The sequence below is a fragment of the Sciurus carolinensis genome, chromosome 16, assembly GCF_902686445.1.
Source record: "Sciurus carolinensis chromosome 16, mSciCar1.2, whole genome shotgun sequence".
NCBI lineage: Eukaryota > Metazoa > Chordata > Mammalia > Rodentia > Sciuridae > Sciurus > Sciurus carolinensis.
Window position 1 is genome coordinate 27099449 of NC_062228.1, and position 26735 is coordinate 27126183.

Here is a 26735-nt window from a genome sequence, read left to right on the forward strand (position 1 = left end):
CTACACAGGGGCCTGCTCTGTCCTCTCCGGCCCTTCTCTGGCACCCTCTTACTATTCGAGTTTTCCTCCTGCCGCTTGGGGCTCTGAGGCTTCTCTGATGGCTGCCTCTCCTTCCCCCTGCCCCTTAACCAGAGCCCTCCCGAAGCCTCGCTGGGCTCTCCATCCTTTGTGCATCCTCACTCCGTCCGTCCTAAGCGTGGCTTCAGTGCTCCTGACGTGCGTGTGACCCTCACATCAGGCATGGTCGCTGCTCTCACAGTGCTTCAGGCTGGCGATCGCATGCCTCAGCTCTAGGACCACGAATCCGACCACCTCCACGGACGCGCCTTTAACCCTCCACGCCCAGACCTACTTTCCCTCTCCCCGCCGCATTAGGCGGCAACACTGCCCCCGCTGTTACATGGTTCCTTTATTCTCATAACTGCCCGGGCTCAACTTCTGGGGCCCTGGTCTCCATCCATGCATCTACCCAGGCGGTTCCCAGCTCTGGAAGATTCTGTGTCTTCTGATTCTCCTCTCTACCCATCTCCCCACTTCTCTATTCTATCCACCTCTCTTGGAGTGCTGAGTCTCCTTGCAGGACCTTTAGAACTCTGCACAGCCTCTTCCTGGGGCCTCCTACCTTTTCTCTTTCCCCTTCCTCCATCCCCTGTCCAGCCTGCTTCCCCGAGGCTTGGCTCTGCCCTTCACGTTTAGTAGCTGACACCTCTGGATTTCCTGGGAGCCTGGGAGCCCAGGCTGTCCTTATGCTGGCCCTGGCTCAAGTCATTCCTGCCACCCGGAATGCTTCTCCCAATCCCAGCCCTCATTTCTGTCTCTCTGTTGAATCTTACCAATCTTCAAAATCTCTTATTTTTTATCTTTTTCAAACCCCAGGAATTGAACCCAAGGATGCTTAACCAATGAGCCACATCCCCAGCCTTTTTTCTATTTTATTTAGAGACAGGGTCTCACTAAGTTGCTTAGAGCCTTGCTAAATTGCTGAGGCTGGTCTCAAACTTGTGATCCTCCTGCCTTAGCCTCCTGAGCCAGTGGATTTACAGGCGAGTGCCACCGCACTTGGTTCTTTGAAACCTCTCTTAAATACCATTTTCTAAGTACAGACCTTCCAAATCTCCCTGACTGGGGGTTGGCTCCCTCTCCAGCAGCCTGCCAGTGCTGTATTTGTGACTCTAAGGAGTCTTACTAGTCCTCTCTCACCACTCTTTCATCCCTGAGACATTCTGCTCTCTGACCTCAGCCAGGTGGCTCTTCTCGGGTATTGTTAGACACGACAGGTCTTCTGGTTGCCTCTCAGGAAGCAGCTACTTGGGTGGTGCTCACACTTTCAGTCCTAGGATTAAACTCTCTCGAGTGGGGAGTTACCGATGAAGCCACGTCTGGGCTTTCCTGGCCACGTGTCTGTGAACGTTCTGGAGATCGGCAGCATTTTTCTCCTTTCTGACAACCTGGGCTGTACACAGTTACAAGTGAAACCTGGCTGTTTTGCATGTGTTTGGGGCCCTCTCAGCCAGGTGGTTCTTTTGGAACATTCCAGCTGGTCTCAGTGCTGTTGAAACGCCCCCCTCCTTCCCTTGGCCACACTAGAAAGGCCAGGCAGGTGTCTAAAAGGGAATTCAGTACAAACTGGGACTCTCTATGTGCTAAGGAGGCCCACAGCTTTCTGCCCAGGGAAGGGGGACTCAGCAAGCCCTCTGGGTGGGAAATGGGTCACAGTGTGGTCACCTCAAAGTCACAGGAGGTCTGGGTGGGGGCCGAAGGAGGACACGACAGCCAAGGCTGAAAGGCCAAGGGGAGATTGGGAGCTACCCATCTGGGCAGGGGGTATAAGGGAGAGAAGCTAGAGCCCCTGCCTCAGGGGCTGGGTGGCTGCGGGCTGGGCAGGGCCTGGGCTCTGGGGACCCGTCTCTGTGGGTCAGGTTTTCCACACACAGCAAAAGGGAGGCTTCAGGGCTGACACTTCCCCCACCAGAACTCAATAGTGTGAAGCATTTTGTCATCTGAAGGCAGGGAGGAGAACGCTCTAGAATCTCCTAGAGCACGGTTGTCCCAATGGCCCGGCCACACTCTGGAGCACCTTGGAGATCCCGTGCTGCAGGAGGAGGGGAGTTAGGAGGGGACTGAAGAGCGTGAACCCCTTTCCCCACCCCATGCCCATTCCCGGCTACATTCGCAATTTTGCTCAACACTGCCTGGGCCAAAGCACCATCAGACAGGCCAACTGGCTAGCAACACCTGTTCCCATCCAATTCTCTTATTGCATAGACCAAGGCCCAAAGAGGTCAAGGGATGTATCTGAGGTAACACAGCCAATTTTGGAACAAGACAGAAACTCAAATCCAATTCTCCATGGCCTTTCCACCCAAACTCTCTACCTCTCTTTTTGAGATAAGACCCAAAACTCTCTACCTCTCTTTTTGAGATAAGACCCAAAATGCCTGGAGACTTCCATAAAGGCTGAGGAAAACAGATTCCCATGAGCTTGAAAAAATGCATGTAAGAGGCACAAAGGGAAAATAAATGGCCACTGTAAATATTCATGTAGAAATCTGGCAACATGACCTATAGAACCAGGAGAGAAGTTCAGTTCAGTGTTGAAGAAGCAAGAGTTAATTTTTTCAAAACACTCAGCAGAGTTGAAAAACAGTGTGTTCCAAAACAAGTAAGTTCTGTTGACTGAGCAAACATAGTTTTATTCATTTCATTGTTCTGGGCCTCACTCGTAAAAAGACTTTTTTTTTTCAAACAGCTATTCTCATTGCTAAAAATTTACTGTTTCCAACATAGTAAATGCCCAAAGTCAAACTATCCTCTGTCCTTGGACCAGGGACTCCCTGAGGTCTGAAGAGAGGGCCCCATTTGCCAGGGAACTGTTCTCCATGTGGCTCCAGAAAGCAAATGTTCCCTGACAGAGCCCTGGCCTTACCCAGAGCTGGGGTTGGGCCAGGGGCCTGCTGCAAGTTCAAAGCCAGGTCCCTGGGGAGCTCGGCCGGTCCTCTGTCCAGCTTGGCAAGACAGAGGCAGTTCAAGGACAGTGGGGGCTCAGCAGCTGCAGGAGCCCCGGCCTTGGCTTTGTAGTGGGGAAGTCAGAAATGCCGAAAGGGCTGCTGCGGGTTCCAACCCCAAGAAGGAGGCAGCCTCCGTGGCTCAATAGCCTTGGAGTGACCTCAAAAGACTAGACAAAACACCAAGATGCTCCATCCCTTCAGCCACCCTAGTGGCACTGGAAGAAGGTCAGCCAGCCACACCACCGAGGTGGTTAGGGTTAGTTGCCCCCCGCTGGCCCTCGGTGGGTGTCAGTGCACGGTCCACTCTGGTACCTTAGCTTTGTGGGTGCCAGCGCTCCAGGGTTCAGTCCACGCTGACGGGAAAGCCCTTCTGTGAACCAGCCTCCACCTCCACCTCCACCTCCTGCCTCCCTCCCGCCTGGCTCTTCTTCCATCTCTTCCCCTCCGGGGTTTGATCTACCCCTTCCTTTCCAACCCTTTGCCCCTCACACCCCTCCCTGCTCCCACCAGATGCTTCCCGCCTCTGTCCTCCACGCCTGCAGACCCCTCAGCTGTTTCTGGGTTCCAGGCTCTTCCCCTCGCCAGCACCCCGGCCTCACAGGTTCGGTTGGGCCCTATCCCTTCCCTGCACCATGAGCAAGCAGGAGGCAGGGAGGCCCAGCAGTGGCCCTTCCCCAGCCAGCCAGGCTCCCAGTGCAGGAGCAAGCTCAAGACCCGGAGGAGGGTCTAGCCTGTTTTTCAAATCATGTGGGTCACTAAAAACCATTTTAGTGGATCACAACCAATATTGAAAAGAGAAGGACAGAACAGAAAATATCGGAGGCCATCGCCCACAGTAAGAAGTGCTGCTTTTGCAGTTCTGCTGTTTGGGCCGGTTCTGTGTGCGTTCTAAGTCTCCGTGTCAGACTCCAGAGGGAGAGGTGGCTGAGGACATCTGCATATTGTGCGGGCCCTGTCTCGCTCAGAGCTTCCAGAGGTCCTACGGGTGGGCTCCCGCTCCCCTGACTGTCGGGAGGCAGGAGGTTCCCGAGGAAGGTGCCTGGAGACTCCCAGACACACACCCAGCACGCTGACTCAATTTGCATACAAATCAAAGACTGAAATCTTGATTAATGATCATAGAGATCAAAGGAGAAATTTTAAAGAGACTCTTCCAAGGAATTTTCCCCCCAACCCCATCCGCTACTTCTCCGGTCCATAAAAAGGAGGCTCCAAGGACGTTTCCGGTGGACGTGGGGTCCAGCCAAAGTTTGGGAATCCACCATCTTCTGCAGTCAGATCATCAGATGCTATGACCTGACGCGAGGCGGGGCCCCAGACAGAGCCGGCCGAGTTCCAGCTTGCCCCGCACGCCTGCGGCTGGGCACGGAAGGCCAAGCGTGGAGTCACTGGCAGTAGAAGGTGAGCACGTTTTCCTGGTTTCCTCGGATCAGGACGACGGGAGGCCTGAGGTCCTGGGACAGGGTCTCCAGCCAGGCCATGTACAGCGAGCTGGGACACTTCCCCTTCCTTCCGATGGGCAAGGTGCTGCAAGGCAGGAAGGAAGAGGGGACAGGAGGGGAGTCACCCAGGGTCTTCCCCACAGCCCAGCCCGCCGTCTGCTTCTGAACAGCAACTCTGTTTATCCCTCCCTTGGGAGTCCCTTCTTCTCACCCACCCTGAGAAAGACCTCCCTGCTACCCTTCAGGGCATTACTGAAAATGTACCTTGAGGCATTTCTAAACAAAGCCCCTGTGACCTGGTCCCCACCAAGCCCCACAACTCGCCTCCTCCCACCCTCAGCCTCGCTCAAGCCTCTTTAACCGCAGAGGCTTTCTCTCCTTCCCCAAATAAGTGCCGAGTGTGTTCCTGCCTCAGGGCCTTTGCAGATGACCACCGGGAGGGCAGTGCCCCCAGCTCTTCGCCGGGCCGGCTCCTTGAACCCCTCAGCTCTCTGCTTAAGTGCATCTCCTCTGGTCGTCCTCTCCTACGGAGGCCACCCATGCCTCTTCACCCTCTCACCCTCTTTTAGTGCCTTCATAGACCTTTGCAATCTCAAAAGCATCCACGATGTACTTATCTGTGGTCTGTCTTGCCCTCTGGAATGCGTGCTGGCCTGCAGGCAGGCTGCATCTGTCCTGTTCCCAGCCCCTTCCCCATGCTAGAACACGCTCTGATGCCCTCTGGCTCCGCGTGCGTTTGAGGGAGGGTCCCACCCATCGGCCACTCGCATCAGGCCAGGCTCGCTTTCGGCAGCACGCTTGCCTGTGGCCACCCAGCGTGTTGGGTTCGCAGGATGGGCAGTGTCCTCACCCTGCCCCCACCCCGCGTCAGCCTGGGAGCGGATTCCACCACCGCCTCTGGAGCCCCGCGTCTGAGTCGCGTAGAGCCGTGAAATACCAGATGCCCCTGGAACGCTTCACTCATGTTTTCATGGCTATTTCAGGAAGTGACTTTTCTTCCATCTTGGGAATTCCAAAAATGCTTCGGGATGGCCACAACAGCTGGCTGCACGGCTCCTGGAGGAGCCCCAGCTGGCGCCCCGTGTGGCTGGGGCAGTCCTTAGGTGGGACTGCCCTTGCAGGTGTCTGCGTTCCCTGACGTCCATCCACAGCCACCATTTCATCAACCTGGACACAGGGGACGGCATGGCCTCCTCGCTGAGGAAGCGGCGGGCAGGCTCTGGCCTCAGGGAAACTGCCTGAGTCATGGCTTTGCCTGTTCCTCAGCCACGTGGCTTTGGCAAAGTGCCTGACTCCCCTTGAGCCTCAGTTTTCTCTTCCCCAAAGAACCCAGGTCCCACCCTGCAGGACAAGCGCCTACAGGGTGGGGAGCCACACCTGGCACAGTGGAAGCACCCCGTCTTGTCAGCAGCTGCTATCTCCACTCATGATTCACCAGCAGAAGATGACTGACCATTGGTGACAGAGCAGGGACTCAGCCAGGGCCTTGGGATGGTCCCAGTCAGCTGGTTGTGCTCACCACAACCCCCACGCCCCGCTGAGCAGGCTGAGGGGGCAGCCACCTTGTACTCACAATTCCTCACCAAAGCCTCACTCGGGACCACGCCACCCTCCACTGAAAAGCAAGGTCCCGAGGACTGGGGACGTGGTGGGAACGAGGGCATCTCATTAAGCTACGGCCGTCCTCATTGGACTCTCCAGGAAAAAGACACAGGAGAAGAGTAAAGCCAGACTCTCCAGATTTAACAGATGTGCCCCAAGCTGAAGAGAGGCAGTTCCAGAAACACCACATTGTTTTCCAGTAACAATTCACAAACTTCAAAGCCCATGAGGGAACCGGTCCCTGTAAGATGAGGGACAGGGAACACCCATGACTCCTAGGTTCCTTTCAGGCTTCAGAACAAGGTTCCCTCCCCTAGAGGACCTGTCCACCTGTTCAAGGGACAGCACCAGTCAATGACTGCCTTTATTCCTCTGCACAGCATGTGCTCATCTCGGGCTACTAATCTTCAGACAAAGCCGCTCCACCACAAAGGAGCTTTGTGTTCCAGATTGCATCTCTTGGAGCTCACCTGGATGCCAAAGTCTTGCCCTGCTAGGGACCTGGGGACAGGTACACGGATTCCCTGCCCATGAGGCCCCCAGCAAGTTGCCTAAGCCCTGAGGCAACTCCTCTCTGAAATGAGATCGAGGAGGTTGATTCAAACACAGTTTAGGACATTAGTAAAACCCGAGGCCTTGAGTATCACAGAGGCTGGCTTCATGAAATGCACTGTCGATTATCACTATCTGACTTGGAGGAGGTCATTATGGAAGAAAGAGGTATCTGGTCCCAACAGGAACACGTTGTTGGGAGAGTGAAAGGCTGTTGGGCGGTTGACCAGGCTGCTTTGTCAGCTCTGCAAGCACAACCGAGCTCAAAGACCAATGTGTGTTGGCGGGGTGGGGCGGGTGCGGGTGTTAACTGGATAAACTGCTGATTAGTAGAAGCTGACAATCAAGGGCTGCTGGAAACAGACTGTACAAAATTGCTACCAGCATGCTCTCCAAAATGTCAGTAATGTGATTTTCCAATGTCATTGCACTGAGACTTGAGAGATTTTTTTTTTTTTTTTTTTTTTTTTTTTTTTTTTATGATCTTCACAATTCCAGGGGAAGCCAGACTTGGTGGTACACACCTGTAATCCCAGCAATCTGGGAGGTTAAGACAGGAGGATTCAAGTTCAAGGCCAGTCTCAGCAATTTAGCAAGGTCCTAAGCAATTTAGTGAGATCCTATTGCAAAATTTAAAAAGTGGGGGTGGGGTGGAGCTGTTGGGGATGTGGCTCAATGGTCAAGTTCCTCTGGATTCAATCCCCAGTACCAAAAAAAAAAAAAAAAAAAAAAAAAATCCAACAACAACAGAATTTCTGGGGAGTGCAGGGTCCTGGACTCCATCCCAGATCCTGATTTGCAGGACTGAGGAATTTGCATTTTCTGCAGTTGCCCTGCAGTTCCGATGAAGTTGACCTCTGACTGCACTCTGAGAAACCCCGGGCCTGCCTCCAAGTTGGAGATCAGTAGCACAGATGCAGCTGTCTGTTCTCCCTGTGGAGAAGGCCCAAGAGCTGGGGGCCCCTTCAGGCAACAACTGCCGCTGAGTCTCGGGCAGGGTGGGTGCAGCTCCCTTCTCCAAGGCGCCTGGACACATTGCCATTTGTATCAGCTAATCCCATGAGGAGTGGGCTTTTCCTATGCAGTCCTGGGGTGCAGGGGGAGAGGAAAGGAGAGGCGCCAGCCCGGGTTACCTCTCATGATGAAATTTCTCATCTTACAGCCCTGGACTCACAGCGTGTTAGCATGAAAGAGAATCTTGGAAATACTTGAGTATAACTTTTCTTTGGATCATTAGGGGAAGAAACTGAGGCTGGAGAGAAATGGGGCCACTTACTCTGCTCGTAGCAGAGATGAAATACAGCCCTGCTCCTCTGAAAAGAGGAGGCTGCACAAAGCTGTGGTTTACACACCCGTGCACAAGGAAGGGCACACATGCCCACCCAAGGAAATGTCTGGCAGCTGTCAGACGGATGAAGCTGCTGTCTTGCCTTCTGACCCCGTCCCCACCCTGGGTCAACTCTGCCCTGGGAACAGTCTCTGCTAGGCCAAAGGCCTGAGATAAACACAGTCCCTTTCCTTATCACCGTTCCCAGAGCAAGGAAACGTGGAGCACTTTCTTCCTAGAAAATCATCACCTCTCTAAACTCTCCAGGACCGACTCTTTGGGGCAGAATCCGTTTCTTGAGCATGCAACCTATGTGGTCACGCGGGGTCTGGGCTCAGGAGGGTTCGCATTGATCAGGGTCCTGCTGCCATCACCTGGACATGCCTTAAGTGACCCAGGAAAGTTCCACAAGTGAGAGGTCGACTCAGAAGATCTTGCCGCAAGTGGTCACCAGAACTGAGTGCAGGGCGCTCCCCTCTGGGCAGGGCCAGGCGGCTGTGATAACATCTGGGGGGACAGGGTGCTGAGGCCCAGGGAAGGACGCGAGGGCCCAGTGTAGACTTCTGTGCTCTCCGCTAATCTGCCCCAACAGTGACTTCCATACTACAAAGGGTATTAGGAGTTCTCCAGGTCCCACTTGCCGGGCACATATGAAGTGACTGGGAGGGACCAACGTTAGCAAGTCCTAACAGTTTGCTATGGCCTGAATACAGGTGCCCCCCAAAGCTCCCATGTTGAAATCCTTACCCCCTGGGCCATGGCGTTAGGTATTAGGTTTTAGGAGGCAGGACCTTTGTGGGGTGAGTAGGTCATGAGTGGAGCTCTCCTGAGGGGAACCAGTGCTCTTACAAAAGAGGCCCCGGGAAGCTCCCTGGATCCTGCCACCATGAGATGACACAGTAAGAAGGTGCCATCTATGAACCAGGAAGCTGGCCCTTCCAGGCTCTGAATGTGCTGGGACCTTGACCATGTGCTTCCCAGCCTCCAGAACCATAAGAAATAAGTTTCTGTTGTTTATAAGCCACCTGGTGTGTGGTATTTTGTTTTAGCAGCCCGAATGGACTAAGATGTGATTCCTAAACACTAATTGAATTTGTTCATTCTTTTCTTCTTCTTTTTTTGTTTTAAGAGATCAGGTCTTGCTACATTGCTGGCCTTGAACTCTTGGGCTCAAGCAATCCTCCTGCCTCAGCCTCCCAGGTAGCTAGGGCTGCAGGTACACACCACTGTACCTGGGATATCCAAGAGTGGGTATGGGTCATGGCCCAGAGCCTCAGATCCCCTCTACATGAGCACACACTCCAAGCACAGTGTGTGGGGCTAGCTTTGGGGGCCTTCTCTATGGAGAAAAAGAGTCTTCATGAGCACTTTCTGCTCATGATATTGTGACTGCTCTCCAAGACAGCCCGTACCTTGCAGATTTATGGGATATTCAAACACATGATGTGAAATATTTGCCCTAAAGTCGAATGCCCACACCATCCATCTACAACAGCTATCAACCTACCATCACTGTGTTCCACCTCTGCCTCCTCCTTCCCACTACCATGAGATTTTTTAGGGAAAAAAAAGAGAGAGAGAGAGAGAGAGAGAGACCTTATTAGCCAGGTGTGGTGGTGCGCACCTGTAATCCCAGTGACTCAGGAGGCTGAGGCAGGAGGATTGCAAACTCAAGGTTAGCCTGAGCCACTTAGTGAGACCCTGTCTCAAAATAAAAAAGGGCTGGGATCATAGCTCAGTAGTAGAGCACTTATCTAGCACGTGTGGGGCACTGGGTTCAATCCTCAGCACTGCATAAAAAAATAAATAAATAAATAAAATAAAGATATTGTGTAAAAAAAAAAGATTTAACTTTAAAAATAAATAATAAAAAGAATGTAGCTCAGTGGGAGGATGCTCCTGGGTTCAATTCCCAGTACTGCGGGTGGGGGTCGGGGGGAGTCCATACATCCTGTGTGAGAATATAAGAGACATTGCTTTGAAAAGGAGGCCTGCATCTCAGCATGCTGATGAAGGGCCATCCATTTTCATTTTGTATTATGAGGCCTGCAAATTATGTAGTTGATTCCTGCTTCCAGGTAGGAACAAACAGGTTCTGCAGGCTTCTGGGCCTTCCTGCAGAATTTCCAAGTGATTGTCCCCAGGGAATAAAAGAAAGTCAACCCCCCCCCCCCCATCCTCTGAGCTGCAGGCTCAGGGTGGTTGGCCGTCTGCAGTGTTCCTCTTGATCTCAGATCAGCCCAAGTCCCACTGAGCCTCTATCACCTTCCACTTGCTCAGCCCGAGCTGACACCCAGCAGGGACAGCTTGGAACTGGATGTAGGTCTAATAGCGACAGTGGGGGCTGGGGTAGGCCTCTGTTTCTGCTGCCCAGACTTGGCACCAACATCAGGAGAGGTTTAACTGACGGCCAAAGAGGACTAGGCAATTCCCACCAAAAAAGAATAGATCAGCTTCTGGAATGAGCTGGATCCCCCTTTTGCCAAACCTGGTTTGGCAGGAAAAGGCAACAAAGCAAACCCAACAGGGAGAGGCAGTCAGCAGCTCCTCGGACACGTGAGGCACCAGATCTCTGCCAGCTGACACTCAGGCGAGGCCAGCCACATGCTGAGACTCCGCCCACTTCCTGATCCCCACCACGCCTGCCCGCTGACAGGCTCCTCCCACCGAAGGCTCCTCCCACCAGTCAGGCTCCACTTACATGACAACCAGAGCAGCCTCTCGGGAGTAGTCCAGAAGAATCTCATTCAGTCTCACCTGCCGGAGGGACTGGGGGGAGGGAAAGCCAGGCAGTCACTTCCCGCATCCTTGAGAGCAGTGGTCCCCCTGCCAAGTCCAGCTGACACGTGACTGAGTCCTCCTAAATGACTACAGACTCTCCTGCCCCGGAAGGAACGGGACCCTCAGAGCAATGGAGCACCAAGTTCACCTGCTCTCAGAAGCCACCGGCGTTTTTCCTTGCCTGACCACGACCAGCAGGAGAGGGAGCCCTTGACTGGGTTCAAGACTCAGCACTGACCTTTCACAGCGGAGAGAGCCTGCGTGAGTCACGAGGCCTCCCTGATAAGAAAATGTCCTGGGAGCAGGGGACCAGGAGAGGGTCATGTGAGATAACCACGAGAAACCCCAGGCAGAGGGCCTGATACTTGGAAGAGACTCCGCATTAAAGACAAGGAAACTCAGAGCAGGGAGGGGCCCACCCTGTGACAAATTATGGGGGAACTTCCTGTGGACATTACACTTTATCCAGAATTTTCCAAAGTGCCAACTGGCTGCATAAGCCCTGGGGTCAGGGGCTTCTCCAGAGTGTGTGGGGCCTGTCTTTACATTCTTTAGAAGGGACTGATGCTCAAGAGAAGGGGCAGGTATCAGATATGGAAAATGGAAAAACCCCAACTTGGTGAGACCTGAGAAAAGGGAGTGAGGAAGCAAGCCATTCATTGGTAGCTTTCCCAGTGCATTCTTTCCCAATGACAGAACAGTCCCAGAAAGGAAGCCAAAGCATTGATCCTTCCCCAAATAAATCCTCTCCTGTGACAGGACAATGGGACCCTGAAGGGAAAGAGATAAACGCTGACCCCAGGCCCTCCATTCTTCTCCAAGTAAAAACACTGCCCAGTAAAAACAAATTTCAAATTCTCACAAATCTGTTTCCTGAGTGCCCAAACTGATACACTCACTAGACCACCCCTCATGTTCAGTGGCTCATTTTCCACCAGGAAAGTGGGTCAACCATCGCCACTTCATCCCTACATCCCCTTCCTGTGTGGAACTTCCTTTGTGTCCTGCCCGGTCTTTTTGTGCTAACAAAGGGGTCACCCCATCTTAGAGAACAGAAAACTGAGGTGGTGAGTTAGTCACGTCCGGGATTCTCAGCCTCTCACTATGTGCATTTCAGGTGGACAGGGTTTTTTTTTTTTTGTACCCGGGATTGAACTCAGGGACGCTCTACCATGAGCCACACCCTCAGCCCTATTTTGTATTTTATTTAGAGACAGGGTCTCACTGAGTTGCTTAGCACCTTGCTTTTCGCTGAGGCTGGCTTTGAACTCACCATCCTCCCGCCTCAGCCTCCTGAGCCACTGGGATTACAGGCATATGCCAGTGCGCCCAGCTTGGGTGGACAATTTTTTGTTGTAGGAACCAGACTGTGCACTGTAGGGTGTTTAGCAGTGTCCCTAATCTCTATTCCCTGCCACTGCCAGGGGCATTAATGGCAGAAGGATCAGGCTCTCGTGCCAGGAACAGCACTGAGTTCACAGTCGGTCACCCATCAGCCCAAGCATTGTGGCTTGAGGGTACCACAGAGGCTGGAGTCAAGGGCAGCTGGGCTCAGAAAGCTCTGATCCAAGGGACACATGGCCTGAGCTGGTGGCATGCCTTGGGCCCCACCCCCACCCAGCACGGCCCTTCCCTCTCTCTCACACCTTGATTCTGTTCTTGTTAATCTCCTCATCGGAGATCTTCCACGGGCAGTCCCGCCTCATCTCAGCCACAGTGGCCTCGTCCTTAAAGCCATCATTTAGGCGGAAGGGAGCAATCATGTCCTCAAACCGCTTGATGCTGGAAAGAAAGCAGGAGAGGCCGGTGAGATGGCCCCATCTCCAGAGAAACCAGGTTCCTGGAGGAGCTGGAGGTGGTGCACCGGGACCCAGGGTGGAAGCCAAAGATACTGCCCTTTACATGGAAGCGGCTTCTGTGTGGAATTCAGCTCTGACACATACCTGGCATTCCGCCAGACTTCTCCGAGCCGTCCACAGTGATGGACCCGGATTCTACCTGCCCCCCCCCGCCCCTCCACTTGGCACGCAGTCACTGGGCACGGTCTGTGTCCAGCTCTGAGCCACACAACAGCCTCTGAGTCAGACTGTGCCCCGTCCTGGGACCCTGCCCTGCTGCAAAAAGAGGCAAATAAATATAAAGAGGAGGATTTGTAAATGTCTACACGGAATCCTGGGACAGAGACTAACAGGGCAGGGAAGGCCTTGCCAGGGCCTGATGCATCTGTCCTGGACCCAGCTATGCAGCTGGGGGACTGGGTTGAACGCAACTGGACGAGCAAAGACCCCCGAGTATGGTGCTTGGCCTGAGTGAGCAGCAGCCGAAGAGCCAGTGGGGTGGCACGGGTGCGGGAGGCAGTGGGTCTGCAGGGCACACAGCTGGCCTTTCTGCCTGGATCCCCCGACCCAGAGAACTCACTGCTCAGCCCGCGGCTTCTGATTGATGTCAGGGAGGATGTGAACTTCATGGAATCCCAGTCGGAACTTGCTCAACAGGGAAATGATCCTGGGGACAGAGGCAGATTTTTAAAAAGCATTCATTTCTTCAACTTGTATTAAGCACCTACTGTTTAGAGCTGTGAGCAAAAGAGACCCCATCCTGCCTCATGGCATTGACACTCAGAGGAGAAGGGACAGACGAGCAGGTCAGCTCATGACAAGTGACATGGAAAAGCCTGACCAGAATTGCCCAAGCATCTGGTGGCCACCTCTGTGTTCGTGCCTTTCAAACATTAAGGTGTCTACACCTCTGCTGAGACCTGGTGGCAGTGTGGGTTCTGATTCAGCTGGTCTGCCTGGGGCCTGGGGTTCTGCATTTCTAACCAGCTCCCAGGGGACACAAGGCTTCCCGGCCTCCAGGAATAGGAAGGTTGGAAACGAGAAATTAAAAAGTGCCAGAGGCAACAAAAGAACTGGGCAGAGAAGCAGGAGGGGCAGGCCACAGGCATGGACTTGATCTAACAGGAGAGGAGAAGCCACTGTGGTGTGCAGCAGTCAGGGAAGACGGCCCGCTGGGCGGCGCATGGTGGGGAAGAACGCTAAAGGGCCAAGGGTGTCAGGCGGGGGAATGTCCTTTTTTTTTTGCTGTACTGGGGATCGAGTTCAGAGCCTGCAGTCACTAGGTGAGAGCTCTACTGCTGAGATACATCCCAGCCCAAGAGTCCATCTTGGAACCACCCAAGGAACCTTCAGACCTTCAGTCACAGTTCCCCTGGTAGGACAGGTCTTGGTAAGGCAGCACACGGTTCCAATGTGCCCCCTTCGTTAGGGCCCGCTGGACTCACTGGAGGGGAGCAATGCATAGGGCAGGGACAGTGAAGAGCCAGCTGGGATAGCTTGGCGCATGCTGGGAGACTGGGACGGGAAGACCGGCCTGAATGACCAGCTGGGCCCAGCAGTCAAGCGACTGCTGGTTCCTGAACTTGGGGGAGTAGGATTTTGAAAGCAGAGCTGGGCAGATCCATCTTGGTGTGTGGCAGTGGCTGGGGCCAGCAGGCCTGGGCAGCACCTGGGCAGGAGGCAGCGTAGGCCTGCTCTGGGGTCACCCAGAGAGCAGGTCATGTGGCCCATGAAGAGAGAGTTGGTGGCAGAGGACTGTTCCTGACCTCTGTGCAAAGGACAGGCTGCACCACGGCCTCGAGCTTGACCAGCTGCGCTGAACTCCTCCTGCCCAGAACCGGGACGGGAAGCTGAGGCCATGACACAGCCTCCTTGGCCTCTGCACTTTCTAGAGACCCCAGAGGCCCAGAGCTACTGTTCCCAAGCAATGCTGTCCTCAGGCTTGTAGAGAAGGGACTTTGAGTGGCAAGTCCTCAGCAGGGCGAGAACAGAGAGATGGGACTGCTGGGGTGAGCAGAGGAAGAGATCATGGCACAACCCACGCACAGGGCAAGGGCAGTGGCCAGGACTCCCCGCTTGTCCCGACCGTGGTGTCACCGCCAGGACAGCTGCAAAGGACACTAGAGGCCCCCGTGCAAGGGTTTGTTAACTATGACGGGGCGAACCGCAGATGCCATCCCACAACCTTGGATCTCCCTCGACCTTGCTGTAAAGCGGCAGTTGCCCGACTCCACCTGCCTGCAGCTGCTGCCCGCGGGCCACCTGCTCACTATCCACTTCCTTATCTGTTTACAGAGCAACACGTGTTCTGAATGAGTGCCATGATTTGAATATGGTTTGTCCCCTGAGCTCAAATTGAAAATTTATTCCCCAGCAAAAGGTACTAGGGGGTGGAAACTTAATCTGACTGTGGTGTTTGCAGGGAGGGGGTGAATTTGGGAGGTGATTAGGACTGAATAAGAAGCTCCCCGACTGAATCCTGTCGCTTTATATGAAGAGGATGCACACACCCTCTTGTGCCCTCCCTGCCTCTTGCTAATGTGATGCCTTGTGCCACCTTGAGACTCTGCCCAACAAGAAGGCTAAACCAGATATAACCCCTAGACCTGCATCTCCAGGAGCATGAGCCAAAATAAACCTCTTTTCTCTATAAAGTAGATGGCCTCAAGTATTTCAATATAGTAATGAAAACCAACCAATACACTTAAGATAAATTTCAAAAGGAATTTTTATATTACAAGTTTAAACAGAAATTAGCATGTCATGGCAGAAAGAGATGATAATTAAAATCCATGTAAATAAACCAGTGCCACTAAATTCTGGTCAACCCTGTGAGCCCAGGCCTGCTCCTCTTGCTTAGACAGGGAGCTCATCATGGCTATTGAGGGGAAGGACAAACCAACACTAAACAAAGACCTTTTCCCACCAAATCAGTCACAGCATTGAAGGGGAGTTAAAAATCACTTCTCAGCAAAAGAATCAGTGGTATGGTGTTGCCCTATCTCCTGACCACTCAGGGCGTCTCTCTCGTCTCCCTGAGCCTGTGTCCCGCACTCTGGGGACGTTACCCTGAAGGATTCTAACTCCTGTTTCCTTTCTCAGGAGGAAGGGGACTTCGTTTCACATAGGCTTCTCCTTGAGCAGTTTGTGATTTTAAATCTCAACATTCCCTCTCCGTCATAGCAAAGACCAGGGCGTTGGTATCTGGTTAAAGGTGGACAGGAAGTCCTAACAATCCCTGAAATGGACAGAAGCCTCTCCTGGCCAGACACCCTGTCTCCAGTCGCCATCCCTGCGGCCTGGAGAGACCCTGCCTGAGCTTTGGGACGATTCCAAGGCCCACCCGAGGGTGGTGGGGGAGGGCCGGGGAGGTGGGGGCTCCAACTTACGCCTTCCTTTCCTGGTCCATCCTGTTGACCTGGCCCCCAACGAACACCCGGATCTTGCATTTGCTCCACCTCTTCTTGCGGCGAAGGAGATAGGGGATGAGGAGGGTAAGGCCTGGCAAGGAGGGTCCCCAGAAACCAAGAGGAAAATTCTCAGGGGACAGCTCCTGGCAGGTTTCTGTCCCATTGTGCCACCATGGGCAGACCCCTTCCTGTCTCTGGACCTCAGCTTACCTGCCTAAGAGCTCACCGGACTAAACCCCAGTGGCCAAGGTACCCAGTGCCTATTTGGCCAGTGGTGTTTTTATTTTTTAATTTTTATCTTATTTATTTATTTATTTTGGTGTTTTCAAATACACAAGCTGGCACTGGATAATGGGGGGGATTGCATATGGAGATCTATGTCGATGGCATTTCCAGAAAATTGAACATTTGGGTCGGAGCCTGCATCCTCCCTGTCATCCTTCCAAGTGAGGCCAAGGACCAGTCCCCGTGTTTCAAGGCCTCGTCCTCCACGCCCTGGTCTCCTCGTTTGTAAAAGAGATTGCGTCAGGTTAGAGAACAGGGCCAGACATCGGTAGGTAGTGCTCAGCCTGAATTATCTGTCATTGATAGAATATACAGTCCGCCGCGGTCTGCAGGGGACTGTGTCCAGGACCCCCTTCATGCTGAGTCCACCTGTGCTGGAGTCCCGTATATGAGAGGTCATAGTACCTGCATCTCCCACCCACATCCTCCGTGTACTTTAAATTGTCTCTAGAATACCAGCTCTATTGTAAATCTTCGTAAATGGATTTCACTGGTTCGAAATAATGGTGAGGAAAAAGTCTGTCCCCAGTTCTGAATATTTTCGGCCTGTGCTGGGTGGTAAGTACGGATGTGGGAACCTGGAATACTGAAGCTTGGTTGTACTCTTTAGAAGCAGGGATATTTTCTCTCCAGCTATGACTCTGTCAAAGGTGGGAAATATAAAGACGAGAGTCTTGTTTTAAGGAAAACAGGAGAGGTGTGTTTCTGTGAAGAGCCTTCCTATCACTCTCCTGTGCACTGGCCCATGTCCCCGACTCTGGCAGTGGCTGGGACGCCAAGGACTATGCAGTGAGAAGGTTCTTCTCTTGTCCACCTCAGCTCACCTCCCCACTTCACAGCTGAAAAGGCAGGAGGCCAGGGACAGGGGCCCAGGCAGGCTCCCTGGCTAAGCCCATCCGTTATTAAACCTAGTTATTCAGGGGTCTGGGGCCCCTGCCCACTTTGCTGGACTCCAGATCCAAGCAGAGGCATTAAGGAGAGCCCACCAGGAAGGACAGGCCAAGAGATTGCAGGGACAGGGAGAGAGGGCAGTCCAGGGCATGGGGGAGCCAGTATCTGGGGAGTCCTGACCTCCATCATCAAAGAGCCAGTAGATGTCCACAGTCTTCTTGCCCTGCTCCGACTGGAAGATGGTGCTGGCCTGCTCCTCCCGCACCAGGGCCTCAGGGTCCACTGCAGGAGGGGATGGGTCAGAGCAGGCCAGCCAGCTGGAGACAGCTCGCTGCCCCGTAAGGTGGGCCTGCCATTCACCCCAGGGTGTGGCCGCAGCAGCAGACCCCCTGGGCAGGCCTGGCCAGAGCCCAGCTCATTCCCTCCTGGTGCCAAGACTCGGATTCTCAGGCATGTGGCCCAGGAACTGGGCCCTGGATGCACAGGCTGACACATGCCCCTCCCTGGTTCCCAGCTTCTCTCTCCCCAGGTTCTGGTGGGCACTTAGGGGCCAGGGAGACCCAGTGCCCCCCGGGGCCGCCCACTGGTAGGAATCATGCTCTCCCACCTCTTCACAAATGCTACAGGGTCCCCGTGCCTACTGCAGGTTCCCCTGCCTCCCAAGTGGAAGAAGATTGCCATTCTGCCCCTGAACACGCCCAAGAGGGGCCTTGCAGGGGACTAGGGTCCTGGAGCCCAGCTTCTCCACCAGGACCAGCACTCTTCAACAGGGCCAAGTCCACCCGGTTACTCAACCCAGTTACTCAGACACTGCTATCACAAGGAAAAACCATCTGCCCTCGGCCAAGTCCCCAGGTGGCCGCCAGGAGCAGCCCGCCTGGGCCAGAACACCCTGAACCTCCGAGTGGGTGGAGACTGACGTGTGCCCGACACAGATGGCCTGGCCCCGCGGGCGCTGGCTCCCTTGCCGTCCTCCGCAGGGTCGAACACGGGATTAACTGCAAAAGACGGGGGGCAGCTGGGTTTGCAGGCTCTCCTCACCCGGGGGCGCCCAAGGGCTCTTCATCTATCAGGGCTCCCTGAACACTGGGAAGAACGTCCCAAGCACCCGGGCCGGCTCCCTCCAGCCTGGCCTGACCCTGGCTCCTCCGGCTCCTCCTACAGGCTCAGCTCATCCCTGCCTCAGGGCTGAGCCAGGATGCCCCTGAGCTGGGAGCAGCCTTTCTCCAGCCAGGCCTCTCGTCCCCGAAGGCCTCCCCAGAACCCCCATTGTCTCCTCCAGACGCTAGATGACCTGTGTTGGCGTGAGTGTCTGCTTTGCCCCGGGGACAGAGGCTCTGCTTGGTGCCTCTGTACCCACAATGTGAGCTCGGTTGCCGACTTGGCAAGTGCTGGTTGCGGAAGTGTTTATTGCCTAGCTCCCTGGGCCAGGCGCACCCTCGCCTCAGTGACCTGTTCCCTGCCTGCACAAAGTGCAGAGTCCCACTGCCAGGCTCCCAGTGGATTCAGGGTCTGCGTGTTTGATTTTCGACTGTAAGACACAACCCTGTTCCGCGCCCCCAAAGATGTCGTTGGAGAACAAAAACATCCAGATTCCACAGCCTGAGGTGAGTATTTTCCTACTCTGAGGTCTTCACGTGGACAAGCTCCTCAGCTGGAAGCGTCACCTTGAGCTGGTCACATCCCCTCCCCAGGACCTTAGTTTCCACCCCTGGAAACCCGATGGTATCTAAGGGACCACTGAGGGCTGATGTTCTATGAGTCTGTGACCTTTCGTTCCTTCTGAATTTTCCCTCTCTTCCCTCCACCACTTCAGGTGAAGCAGAGGTACCCCCATCCCAAAGACCCTGGCCATAATTAAGCTTCTCTTGCCACAGATCAGCAGGATGTCTGCAGCGGTTATTGTGGTTGGCAGTTTCCTCTGTCTTGTAAATGCAGGTTTGCACACAAAAGCTGTGACAGAGTTAGTCTGCAAGCTTATTGTACAAAAAGATATCATCTCTGTTTTGTGGGTGAAAACTTGTGAAACCTGCGTCCGGTCTAGAGGATGGAACGGAAAGCACTTGTCCTGTGACCCTCCAAGCCCTTCCCCTAGCCCCTCTATACTGGATATAAAGTTCAAAGAATTTCCAAAATCTCTGTTCGGAGGAAGAATTCTTCAGCGAGAGCCACCTCTGAACCCTGCCTCCCATAAACCCGCTTCCTGAAAATTCCTCGGGTGTCCAGCCTCTTCTGTCCTACTTCAAAAGAAGTCGAGTTCCAGAACTGTTGGGATCCCTTCCGGTTTGGGACAGGGCGTGCACTCACCGTGAGCCTGCATGGTCTCGGAGATGTTCAGCCCCTCGCGCATCCTCAACACGCACACGCCGAAGTTGAAATCAAAGGCGTCGCTGGAAAGAGGAGGCAGCATCAGGCTCCTCGCAGCCCCAGCTCCACCCAGGAGGTGACCCGGCTCCCGGGAGGCCCGATGTCCAGAGTTGGCCCTGCTTCCCACCATGCCCCTCCTCCCCTCTGGGCCTCAGAACTGCAGCGTCCAGGGGACCCCTCGGGGCACTTAGTCGGGCCTGGCTTCCAGTCGCACCCTGTCCTCCTGGAGTACTGGGTTAACCCTCAGACTCTGCCCGCAGCCGGGGAATGCTCAGCATCATGGCCACCTGACACATGCACAAATGGGACGATTTGCCCCCACCACACAACAAAGGAAGCGACCCGCTGGTTTGGGGATTAAACAGCTGAGACCGTGAACGGAAGGGCAGGCGTGCCCACAGGACAGGCCTCTCCCGTGCCCTAGGCTGTTGTAACGCATGTCTAGAAGACGCCCGCCATGCCCTACTTATTGCTTGATTGACACAGTGTACAGCAGCCACCGCAGCAGTGTGACGTCATGGGCCCAGCGGTGTGTCCTGGGACTCCTCCACGCACACCCTCGGCTGTCTTAGGACGCTGCAGCTGGGGGAGCCCAGCGACAGTTTTCCACCACCTCCTGATGCAGTTTCAGTAGAGGCAGTGGGAGGGCTGCTCTGAGCTGGTCGAACGTGATCAGCAGACCGCGGAGCAGTTAGCAGGTCCCAGGGCGTCAACTCTCAGCCTTGCACGCACAGCCTCCGGCCTTGGTCTCCAGACTTGGCCTCCGTGCAACATCAGCACAGAAAAGCACCCCAGCAGGAGTTTTTAGCAAAGAGTTGAAGGAAACAGAGTGTGGAGTCCACTCTGAAATCCCCAGGGAGTTCAGTCCTTGGGGACCTGGTTTCACTGCTCTGCTCAGTGACACCCTCTCAGAGCTCTCTAAGCTGGTTGCCTGGGGGCCTTCTGAAGCCCACACGGAGGATGTTGAGCTCAAACCTACACTTGCAGCTACTCTGAAATATTAAAAGATCTGGCAACAGGGGGGCCCATATTTCTGCATGGGGAGGAGTGGTTAGTGCATTTCACCACAGTCCCCACTGTTCCCTGTTGTCCTACACCTTCCTGGTCCCTGCCAAACTTCACACTCCCTGGACCTTGAACAAGTGGACTCAACTTCTATCGTCCCCACTGGTTCTGGTCCACTTCCCCAGATCCAGGAAACCCCAATGGCCCAAATCAACAGACCCCAGGCCCCACCGCCCGTGCCCTGGCTCACTGCAGGATGCCAATGTAGTCCTCCACGGTGGCCGGGTGAGCGGATTGCCAGTTCCTCTTGAACCCAACCACCAGAATGTTGGGCTTCATTCTCCCCAGACCTGCGGCCTGTGGTGAAGGGCGTTGGTCAAAGGGCTGGGGCTGGAGATCAGGCTCCAGCTGTTGGGCTCTGCCAGTGACCAGGGTGGGGCTATCTTCAGCCCAGTCGCCCTCCCTCCATGCATCCCCGTTTTGGGGGCCTGTCCACCTGGACTCACCACAAGAAGGTGGAGCTACAGACAGGGTTGCCCCAGGGGCTCCTGCAAGCCCGGTTCAGGCTGCACTGTCTCTTGAGTTCTGAATTGCCCAGTTCCTGCTTCTCTAAAAAATTATTTCTCACAGTGCAAGCCAAATTTGGAGTACTCCTGGGTCATCTAATCCAGACAGCTTTTATATTTCTCCCCTCTTTTTAAATTTTTTTTGGTACCAGGGATTGAGCTCAGGGGCACTCGACCCCTGAGCCACATCCCCAGCCCTATTTTGTATTTTATTTAGAGACAGGATCTCGCTGAATCGCTTAGCACCTCACTGTTGCTGAGGCTGGCTTTGAACTCCTGATCCTCCTGCCTCAGCCTCCTGAGCTGCTGGGATTACAGGCATGTGCCACTGCCCCCACCTCTTTCCTCTTTTTAATTCTTTAAAATTTAGAAAATGTTGAGGTGAAATTCGCATAGCAAACTCATTTTTAAGTGTACAATTCAAAAAAATAAAATTCGAAGAATTAAAAAAAAACTCCAAAACAAAACACAAAAGATACAGTGTAGTGGCATTCAGCACGTTCACCATGTTTAGTGAATTCACAATACCATCACCTCGACTTCCAAAATATTTTTCATAACCCCACAAAAAGACCCAGGCGTTTTATATTTTAGTTTTGAGAAATAGTTTGAACTGTTTAAGAGAATTCTCATATGTTGATTTAGAATCAGCAACCATTATTATTTTATCCATGGGCCTCATTTTACATTAGAAAACTGAGCAGTAAATGAATGGCCACGTGGAATGTTCTAGATTTTTTTTTTTTCCAGTACTGGAGATTGAACCGAGGGTCTCATGCATGCTAGGTAAGTGCTGCTCTTCCACTGAGCTGCATCCTGAGCAAAAATATTCTAACTCTTGAGCTGAGTGCCAGTCAGATGCCACTGGATGGCATCTAGACCCACAAACATGTATTGAACTCTACACTTAGTGTTTTTTCACTTTGCTATATGTAAATTATATTAAAAAAAAAAAAACTGAAAAACAAAACCAGGAACTGGCCAATGTCACAGAACCCCACGGGCCTCCACATGAGTCGCCCAGTTCCCAAGGCTGAGAACATGCCCCTTGTGAGCACATCTGGAGACACAAGAGAGGGCGGGGCTTCCTGTTGCAGCAAACGGGGGCGTAAGCCAGATCCCCAGGACTCGGCCTTCCCGGCACATCTGAGGCGAGAAGCCCCCCAGGGAGGCTCCCCGGCCACAGCACCTGCATAAGAATCTGGACGCCGCTTCGGAGGTCCTCGGCGATGACGTCGGAGTAGAAGGCCTTGATCCGCCTCTTGTTCAGCCACCTGGTGTGCCCGTTGGCAATGAGCCGGAGCTCGGGCACCCTCTGCTTGCGGGGACCCTGGGGTGGCGGGGTGGGTGATGTCAGGGGCTGCCTTCGCCCTCTGACCCGGGACTCCGTCCCCCTCCTGGCGCACGGGCTGGGAGCATCTGGAGAGGCCCGTTTTCCGTTAGAGTGGGGAGGGAAGGAGGCAGGGAGAGGAAGAAGGAAGGAAGAGGAGAGGCCGGCAGGGGAGAGGGGCCGCCCTGGCCAGCCTCTGCTTGCGCCCACCCAGCAGCACAGGGACACTCACGATGAGCACGTGGCCGCAGACCATGAGGCTCAGGTTCTGGGTGAAGGTGCCCACGAAGTCCACCAGGGCAGGACGGAAGTTGGGGGGACCTGTGAGCACCAGGCACTGGGGGCTGCAGAGGGGCAGGGAGGGGCCTGAGCTCGGGAGGGAGCCCACAGGGATGCCCAGGGCAGGTGCCCCCGCTCTGCCCCCTCCTAGGTCACCCTGAACCCCGGTGGCCCCAGGCAGGACCCTGCACGCTTCACGACTCATCTTCTTGGCTGTGACTCAAGAGCTCTTCCAGATTTTGTGAAGGCCATCGCCCTAGGTCTCCCTTGTCACTACTGCTCAGGCTGCCAACCCCTGCCTAGTGTTCTTCCTTCGCCCTGCCCAGACCAGCTGCCCACGGAGGTGGGCAGAGCCAAGCCACCCTGGCTCCAGGCCCCGGGGGGCCCCAGAACTGCTCACCGGTAGTTCTTGATGTGGTCTTCCACCTCGTTGAGGCCCACCGAGTAGCTGAGGGCCAGGTTGTAGGAGCCGGCCTGCACCGAGGAGCCCCAGTTGACCTCTGAGGGTGGGAGCGTGGGGGACAGCAAGATTAGAAACCACTCCAATTTGTGACGGGAGGGCAGTCGGCCGCCCAGCAGGTGGACAGCCCACTGTTGGGTCCCTAATGATGCAGGGCTGGAGGCCCCACCTGCACAAGGTACCAAACTCTAGGAAAGGGCCTCCCACCCGGCAGAAAGCCCAGGGTCAAGTGCAGAATTCCCTCCTGAGCTGGGTTTCCTGTCTCAGGGCTCCGTCACCCAGGATGGCTGCCGACAGGCCTGCAGAGTGCAGGCGTGGTCCACCTGGCCTTCCAGCATCACCCTTGGCCACCCCTGGGGCCTAGGCGGGAGGCCCTACAGGCCCACTGGGGGCCCTCAGGGCTGGCGAGGCGGTCCGGGGTCCCTAAGTCGAGCTCTGGGCTCGGGGGTCAGAGGGCACCTGGCTTCTTGTAGAGCACGTAGAGCAGGAGGAAGAGGACCACTCCGATGGCGATGAGGGCCGCCCACCAGGTGAGCAGGAACATGATGGCCACGGAGACGGCCGCCCCGAACAGCGCCGCCCACTTGCTGTAGTACCGGAACGAGGGTCTCCACCCTGGGCGGGGGCCGGGGTCAGCAGTATGCCCTGCACTCAGGAACCTCCTCTGGGGCAGTGCTGGGCAGCAGTGGCCCTGGTGCCCAGGGCCAGGGTCCCAACTGTGCCCGCTGGCCAGGGACTCCAAGGGGCCCCGCCTGCCTTTCCTCCAGGGCTGGGCCTGGAGGCTCTGGGGAGAACCACATGCCTGCACTGGCCAGTGGATCCTTGGTGACAGACCACGCCGGGAGGAAGCATCCAACTCTGGCCAGCTATGGCCATGGGACGTCCTGCATCAGCAATGGCTCTGGCTCCCCAGGCTCCTGTGGCAAGAGGGAGGGGCAGGGACAATTCTGCTCCACATCCCTGCATGCCAGGCCAGGCCAGGGCCACCAGCTAGTGAGAGTTGCCCCAGGGCACAACTCCAAGGCACCATGCACCTTGTGAATGATGAAAAAGGTGACAATCTGGGGCTAATTGGGCTTCCTCAAGTCTCTTTACTGCCATCTGCCAGCAGTTTTTCATCAAAAACATAGAAATCCATGAGATCTCATTGCTAGGATCTGAACAGCCTCCCTAGAGCTGTGCAGTGCACAACCTGCAGTACTGTATATGACAACCCTGTCTGACTTTGGGAAATTCTCTCTTCCCTCTCTGGGGAATTTGAAGGAAAGGACTAGAAAAACCTCTACATTCTGTAACCAATCAACGAACCCTTGTAAAGTACACCCTGCAAGGGCCTGGCTTTTAAAATGCCGCCGCTGGTGTTAGCAGAGGAACCTCTCTCCACATCATTCCACCTGAAGAGAGGAGCCGTCCTCCCCACCCCCAGCCCAGCCCTCAAGCGCCTCCCCGTGGAGGGCGCAGGGATTGCTCACCGGGCGAGTTGGTGATGGAGGCGTGGAAGCAGCTGAAGTTGATGAGGGCGTAGGAGCACAGGAAGAAGTTGGAGATGATCGGAGCAATGGTGTTGAGCTCGGCTTCAGGGACAGAGAGAAAGGACAGCCTGTCGGGCAACCCTCACTACCACCCCGGGCCCTCCCCAGAGGATGGACCCCAGCAGGCCACGAGGCTCTGTCAGTCTCAACTTCTCATCTGTGAAATGGGTCCTTCCTCTTGTGAAGCTCCAAGGGATGGTGTCTTACAGCCTGAAAGCTGCCAACTTTTAAGAGGATGAGGGAGCGTGGGCATGCACCCGTCAGGCTACGGGATGACCAGGGGCAGGGCTCGGGACATTTTGGACCACAGATTACAGTAAGGAATACATTTTGCCATGTGACCCAGGACCCCTGAGAACATATCGTAACCACTCAAGACAGCTCCTTCCTTCCCTGTCACTGGCCCCCAGCAGCCCCCAGATAGACCTGTGCACGTGGAGCGTTATCTCAGGGCCTCTCTGGGGATCCCCAAACAAGGCAAGCGCCTCCTATGTGTCGGGTGCTTCTGCAGAGGATTCCATCTAATCCCACGAGAACTGGCCCCAGAGCATCTGAGATCATAGTCCTGAGATCAGAACCCCCAGAGCCCAGGGCAAGGGCTCCGAGCCAGAGGAGGGGGCGAGCAGGAAGCAAGGGTGGGTTCGTGGAATGCCAGCCCTGCCTAGACTTTTCTGTGCCCTGGTGGTCGCCTGCCACCTCTCCATTTGGTTCAGGATCCAGTATTGAGCACCTGGAGAGCTTCCCTTTAGGTAGCAGTGACCAGACCCTTAGGGCAAGTCTCACCGGTTGGGAACAGGTGAGGCCAGGCTGAGTGGCCGGGATCTGGCTCTGGCAGGAAGGGGCCCAGAAGCTGCAGCATAGGGAGAAGGACCATGGACATCCCAGCATGGCTGTTGCCTGTGCTCGGTGGGGCCACTTCTATCCTGGTGCTTCCTTACTGCGTTAATCAGGAAGTGTCGGACGTGAGCACCTGTGTGAGTGTGTGTGAGTGTGAGTGTGTGTGTGCGAGTGTGTGTGTTGTGCTCTCCCTGCCCACTTCTGGCTCACCTGTTATGCACTCTTGCTCCCATTCTGCAGATGGGGAAATCAAGACTCAGAGAAGTGAAGCCCAAGGTCCCACAGCCACCAAGTGGCACAGCCAGGGTGGAAAGTCAATCTACCTGATTCCTGCCAGGAAGCCCAAAGGCCAAGAAAGTGGGTTTGCTAGCTCACACCCCCAAAGACACTGGCCTGGCCCTGCGTATCAGCTCAAGTCAGGGGCCAGTTTGAGTGGCCTGTGCCCCAAAGGTGTCCTGGGGGCTCACTTAGGTCTGGGAATTCAGGGGGAGGGATGCAGAGCCAGGGAGAGCAGTAATATTTCTTCCAACCAGACAGCCAAGCCGCTGCCGGCGTGGCTGGGAGCACTCTGTCTGAGGAGGGCAGCGGGAGGATCGTGTGCCTCCCAAAGCCTCCTTCCAGGCGCGGCCTCGCCCACTCAGAGCCATTGTCCAGGTGCAGAGTCCGCTCAGAGGCGTGGCACGGGCCCGTCCCTGAGTGGGACTCCCAGCAGTGAAGAAAGTGTCACTTTCTGGGTGCACACTGACCGGGCCTGGCTGGAGGAGAAGCAGAGGGGAGCCAGGCTGGGTCGGGAGGCGGGGCCGGCAGCCTCTTACCAATGATGATGAAGGCCACAGCAATGGCGTAGGCCAGCAGGTAGCCGCGCACGGGCTCCTTGTTCTTGCCGTAGCCTTTGCCAAAGAAGCCGATCAGTGGGTACAGCTGGTCCTCGCACAGGCACTGCGGGCGCCGGACACTGTGGCCACTCCCTGGCTGGCACTTGCCCCTCTCCTCCCAGGGCCCTCTGAGCTCTAGCTCCTGCTTGGTCCCCTCCGTTACATCAGCGGGCACCTCCCCGCCTGGGTCCCTACTTCTGGCCTGTTCAATGGGCGTGCTCGCCCTCCTGGGGCTGCGGGCAGCGTTCTTGGGGGAAGCGCAGGTGAGCCTTGGGCCACCCACAGGAAGGGGCTGCTTCCCCCAGGGGCCCTTTGCCTGGCCCTATCTCTTTCCTCTAGACGCCCGTC

The 26735-nt window shown here is 55.1% G+C and overlaps 1 protein-coding gene across 4 annotated transcripts in view; it reads right to left on the reverse strand.

The window, feature by feature from the left end:
* Positions 1-3522: 3522 nt before the first annotated feature.
* Slc12a3 (solute carrier family 12 member 3) overlaps positions 3523-26735 on the reverse strand; it is a 32530-nt gene continuing 9317 nt past the window's right edge. For 3 of the 4 annotated variants that reach the window (XM_047529497.1, XM_047529498.1, XM_047529495.1), the window contains 15 exons: positions 26328-26451; positions 24616-24717; positions 23603-23758; positions 23084-23183; positions 22637-22748; positions 22264-22404; positions 20759-20865; positions 19444-19526; positions 18057-18134; positions 17317-17418; positions 15940-16051; positions 13131-13217; positions 12359-12494; positions 10633-10700; positions 3523-4535 (listed from right to left, as the gene is read on the reverse strand). In XM_047529497.1, the coding sequence (XP_047385453.1) occupies positions 4394-4535; positions 10633-10700; positions 12359-12494; positions 13131-13217; positions 15940-16051; positions 17317-17418; positions 18057-18134; positions 19444-19526; positions 20759-20865; positions 22264-22404; positions 22637-22748; positions 23084-23183; positions 23603-23758; positions 24616-24717; positions 26328-26451 (1650 nt within the window). In that variant the 3' untranslated portion in view covers positions 3523-4393. Of the gene's footprint in view, positions 4536-9438; positions 9474-10632; positions 10701-12358; positions 12495-13130; positions 13218-15939; positions 16052-17316; positions 17419-18056; positions 18135-19443; positions 19527-20758; positions 20866-22263; positions 22405-22636; positions 22749-23083; positions 23184-23602; positions 23759-24615; positions 24718-26327; positions 26452-26735 lie in introns of all 4 variants that reach the window. The other variant, XM_047529496.1, reaches the window with a different exon arrangement.